Below are 5,000 nucleotides of genomic sequence, written 5' to 3' on the forward strand. Positions count from 1 at the left end.
ACTGAGCGACCGAGACTGACTGCCCGTGACGAGAACTGAGAGGAACTGGGCGGAACTAAGCGGAACTAAACGGAACTCAGGACTAGCGACCATGCAGGCTGTGTGTATGTGAGCCGAGTGGATCACGTTAGAGCTTTTGAGAAGAAATCAACAATGAAATGCCAGGAAATGAGGTGAAGGACCAATGGGAGGACTCGTTATTTGGGCCAATAACCAGGAAGAAAGACTCAGAAGCGAACGCAGTGTAAGGACTGGAAGAAAGGTGTGAAATATCCCTAGAGAGGTACAGAAGCAGGAGAAACGTTAAAAATAGAATACACTGGCTGGCCATGCCACACGTGGGATCAATATATGAACACATCGCATGTGGAATACATATATCAAATTATGAATATACAGACAAATAATAATAAGTGTTAAGGATTATATATATATATATATATATATATATATATATATATATATATATATATATATATATATATATATATATATATATATATATATATATATATATATATATATATATATATATATATATATATATATATAATTTATGAACCTTGGTGTGACTATAACAATGTTACAGTTAAATTGACTGTGAGTGTTGTTGGCTTTACCTTGCCACACACTCTTGTCCTGTGTTGTCTGTTGTGTTGCTCTCGCTGCGGCACACTTGTCGCTCCCAGGACGCAAAGGTCTTGTCAGAAATTCAGAATCCAGTTGAGGAAGACGCCTGACGGCGGCTGCCCGGAGGAGGACGAGACCCAAAGACGCCGGAAGCTTATTGGTGACGTGCGTGTGTTTCCTGCCAGGCGTCATCTCGTCATCTCACCTTGCATTACCGCTGCCTCCTCCCTGCTCTGCATTCCCTCCCCAGCACACCGCGGCATGTTTTCTGAGGGCTGTGTGTCTTGCAGTGTCTTGGTAAGATCCTTATAGTCAACATTTGTCATCCTTTGTACAGTTGACGTAAAGGTTTTTCTTTCAGTCTTTCGTAATTTTTTTTCGTATTATTGATCGATTTGACTCACGTTGTTTGTTTGGTTGTGTTTGTTCACTGCTTTTAATTTTGTTATGTTGCTGTTTTAGACTTGCCCTCATCAATTATTCTCATCATCTTTTCATCCTCTTGCTTAATTTTTCACACTTTCCCCTTTCCGGTTGTCTTTTCGATCATTAAATAAAACAATTCAGATTAAAAATGGTACTATACGGAGAACGATTCGACTACAGCAAGACCCGGCAGCTCACCGAGGAGCAGAAGCGGGTGGCCCGGTGCAGGGCCGAGGCCGCCCGGAAGGGCCGGGAGCAGGCCCGGCGCTGGCGCGCCAAGAAAAACAAAGCAGCCAGGGGCAGGGCGACGCTCCCGTGTTGGAGCACCCTGCCTGCGCGGCCACCAACACCCGCCACGAGACAGCCAAGAGCCCACAGTCCAAGGCTCCCATGGCCAAACTCCATACGCCTGAATACTCCCACAGCCAGTCCCCATCTGGCGAATATCACCTGGGGCGGTATTACACAGGCGAGTATTTCGATGGGGAGTCCCTCACTGTACACTTCATCGCTGGCGAACTGTGCGAGGGAGAATTCCCCGTACTGCAGCTCATCACGGGCCACTTCCAGGATGACCAGTCCACCGGACAGTTCCTCCTCATGAGGGAACCAGGCCCCGCTGACTGAGACTGCTGCCCCATCACCTCACCCGTCCTGGCCAGATCACCCCTGGCCACACCTGGTGATGACTAATTTTAGGCCAGATCTCCCCTGGCCACACCTGATGATGACAAAACGTAGGCCAGTTCTCCCCTGGCCATACCTGATGATGACAAAACGTAGGCCAGTTTTCCCCTGGCCATACCTGATGATGACAAAACGTAGGCCAGTTCTCCCCTGGCCACACCTGATGATGACAAAACGTAGGCCAGTTCTCCCCTGGCCACACCTGATGATGACAAAACGTAGGCCAGTTCTCCCCTGGCCACACCTGATGATGACAAAACGTAGGCCAGTTCTCCCCTGGCCATACCTGATGATGACAAAACGTAGGCCAGTTCTCCCCTGGCCATACCTGATGATGACAAAACGTAGGCCAGTTCTCCCCTGGCCACACCTGATGATGACAAAACGTAGGCCAGTTCTCCCCTGGCCACACCTGATGATGACTAATTTTAGGCCAGTTCTCCCCTGGCCACACCTGATGATGACAAAACGTAGGCCAAATCACCCCTGGCCACACCTGATGATGACTAATTTTAGGCCAGTTCTCCCCTGGCCACACCTGATGATGACAAAACGTAGGCCAGTTCTCCCCTGGCAACACCTGATGATGACTAATTTTAGGCCAGTTCTCCCCTGGCCACACCTGATGATGACAAAACGTAGGCCAGTTCTCCCCTGGCCACACCTGATGATGACTAATTTTAGGCCAGTTCTCCCCTGGCCACACCTGATGATGACTGATTTTAGGCCAAATCACCCCTGGCCACACCTGATGATGACTAATTTTAGGCCAGTTCTCCCCTGGCCATACCTGATGATGACAAAACGTAGGCCAGTTCTCCCCTGGCCATACCTGATGATTAATTTTAGGCCAGTTCTCCCCTGGCCACACCTGATGATGACAAAACGTAGGCCAGTTCTCCCCTGGCCATATCTGATGATGACAGAACGTAGGCCAGTTCTCCCCTGGCCACACTTGATGATGACAAAACGTAGGCCAGTTCTCCCCTGGCCATACCTGATGATTAATTTTAGGCCAGTTCTCCCCTGGCCATACCTGATGATGACAAAACGTAGGCCAGTTCTCCCCTGGCCACACCTGATGATGACAAAACGTAGGCCAGTTCTCCCCTGGCCACACCTGATGATGACAAAACGTAGGCCAGTTCTCCCCTGGCCACACCTGATGATGACAAAACGTAGGCCAGTTCTCCCCTGGCCATACCTGATGATGACAGAACATAGGCCAGTTCTCCCCTGGCCACACCTGATGATGACAAAACGTAGGCCAGTTCTCCCCTGGCCATACCTGATGACTAATTTTAGGCCAGTTCTCCCCTGGCCATACCTGATGATGACAAAACGTAGGCCAGTTCTCCCCTGGCCACACCTGATGATGACAAAACGTAGGCCAGTTCTCCCCTGGCCACACCTGATGATGACAAAACGTAGGCCAGTTCTCCCCTGGCCACACCTGATGATGACAAAACGTAGGCCAGTTCTCCCCTGGCCACACCTGATGATGACAAAACGTAGGCCAGTTCTCCCCTGGCCATACCTGATGATGACAGAACATAGGCCAGTTCTCCCCTGGCCACACCTGATGATGACAAAACGTAGGCCAGTTCTCCCCTGGCCATACCTGATGACTAATTTTAGGCCAGTTCTCCCCTGGCCATACCTGATGATGACAAAACGTAGGCCAGTTCTCCCCTGGCCACACCTGATGATGACAAAACGTAGGCCAGTTCTCCCCTGGCCATACCTGATGACTAATTTTAGGCCAGTTCTCCCCTGGCCATACCTGATGATGACAAAACGTAGGCCAGTTCTCCCCTGGCCATACCTGTTGATGACAAAACGTAGGCCAGTTCTCCCCTGGCCACACCTGATGATGACAAAACGTAGGCCAGTTCTCCCCTGGCCACACCTGATGATTAATTTTAGGCCAGTTCTTCCCTGGCCATACCTGATGATGACAAAACGTAGGCCAGTTCTCCCCTGGCCATATCTGATGATGACAAAACGTAGGCCAGTTCTCTCCTGGCCACACCTGATGATTAATTTTAGGCCAGTTCTCCCCTGGCCATATCTGATGATGACAAAACGTAGGCCAGTTCTCCCCTGGCCACACCTGATGATGACAGAACGTAGGCCAATTTTCCCCTGGCCACACCTGATGATGACAAAACGTAGGCCAGTTCTCCCCTGGCCATACCTGATGACTAATTTTAGGCCAGATCTCCCCTGGCCACACATGATGACAAAACGTAGGCCAGTTCTCCCCTGGCCACACCTGATGACTAATTTTAGGCCAGTTCTCCCCTGGCCACACCTGATGATGACAGAACGTAGGCCAGTTCTCCCCTGGCCATACCTGATGATGACAAAACGTAGGCCAGATCTCCCCTGGCCACACCTGATGACTGATTTTAGGCCAGATCTCCCCTGGCCACACCTGATGATGACTAAACCTATCCTGGACAATCCTGATGACGACCAAACCTACCCTGGCAACCCTATCCTGGCCAAACCTGCTGACGACCAGACCTAGCGTGGACAACTCTCCCCTGGCCACACTTGACTACTAACAAATTTCTCGTGGCCAGGAAAAAATGTCTTTTCTCTTTTCTTACTGACTTGTCTTTCCATCTTCTAAAATCTTTATACATTCGTGCATACATTCATACATAGATATCTTTCAAGATCTAACTCCCTTCGTGACTTCTGGCATCTAGCAAAAAATATTTCCAATAACTTTGCTTCTTCTTCTTTCCCTCCTCTATTTCAACCAGATGGCACCACTGCTATCACATCTATTTCTAAAGCTGAACTCTTCGCTCAAACCTTTGCTAAAAACTATACTTTGGACGATTCTGGGCTTGTTCCTCCCTCTCCTCCACCCTCTGACTACTTCATGCTACCTATTAAAATTCTTCGCAATGATGTTTTCCATGCCCTTGCTGGCCTAAACCCTCGGAAGGCTTATGGACCTGATGGGGTCCCTCCTATTGTTCTCCGAAACTGTGCCTCCGTGCTTGCACCTTGCCTAGTCAAACTCTTTCAGCTCTGTCTGTCAACATCTACCTTTCCTTCTTGCTGGAAGTTTGCCTACATTCAGCCTGTTCCTAAAAAGGGTGACCGTTCTAATCCCTCAAACTACCGTCCTATTGCTTTAATTTCCTGCCTATCTAAAGTTTTTGAATCTATCCTCAACAGGAAGATTCTTAAACATCTATCACTTCACAACCTTCTATCTGATCGCCAGTATGGGTTCC

General features: G+C 48.9%; 1 protein-coding gene across 1 annotated transcript; it reads right to left on the reverse strand.

Annotated features, from left to right (window-relative positions):
* Window positions 1–1,658: 1,658 nt before the first annotated feature.
* LOC135095514 (zinc finger protein 432-like) lies at window positions 1,659–4,430 on the reverse strand. Its single transcript, XM_063996378.1, has 2 exons — window positions 2,198–4,430; window positions 1,659–1,777 (listed from the first exon to the last, which is right to left on the reverse strand). Exon 1 carries the CDS (start codon window positions 3,979–3,981, stop codon window positions 2,476–2,478), a length of 1,506 nt encoding a protein of 501 aa, XP_063852448.1. The 5' UTR covers window positions 3,982–4,430; the 3' UTR covers window positions 1,659–1,777; window positions 2,198–2,475.
* Between the last annotated feature and the right edge of the window lie 570 nt (window positions 4,431–5,000).

Source organism: Scylla paramamosain, chromosome 49, assembly GCF_035594125.1.
Source record: "Scylla paramamosain isolate STU-SP2022 chromosome 49, ASM3559412v1, whole genome shotgun sequence".
In the NCBI taxonomy this organism is placed as follows: Eukaryota; Metazoa; Arthropoda; class Malacostraca; order Decapoda; family Portunidae; genus Scylla; species Scylla paramamosain.

Coding starts and splice junctions, on each gene's coding strand:
- LOC135095514 (XM_063996378.1), bottom strand. CDS start 3,981: ATGTGTGGCCAGGGGAGATCTGGCCTAAAATTAGTCATCAGGTATGGC.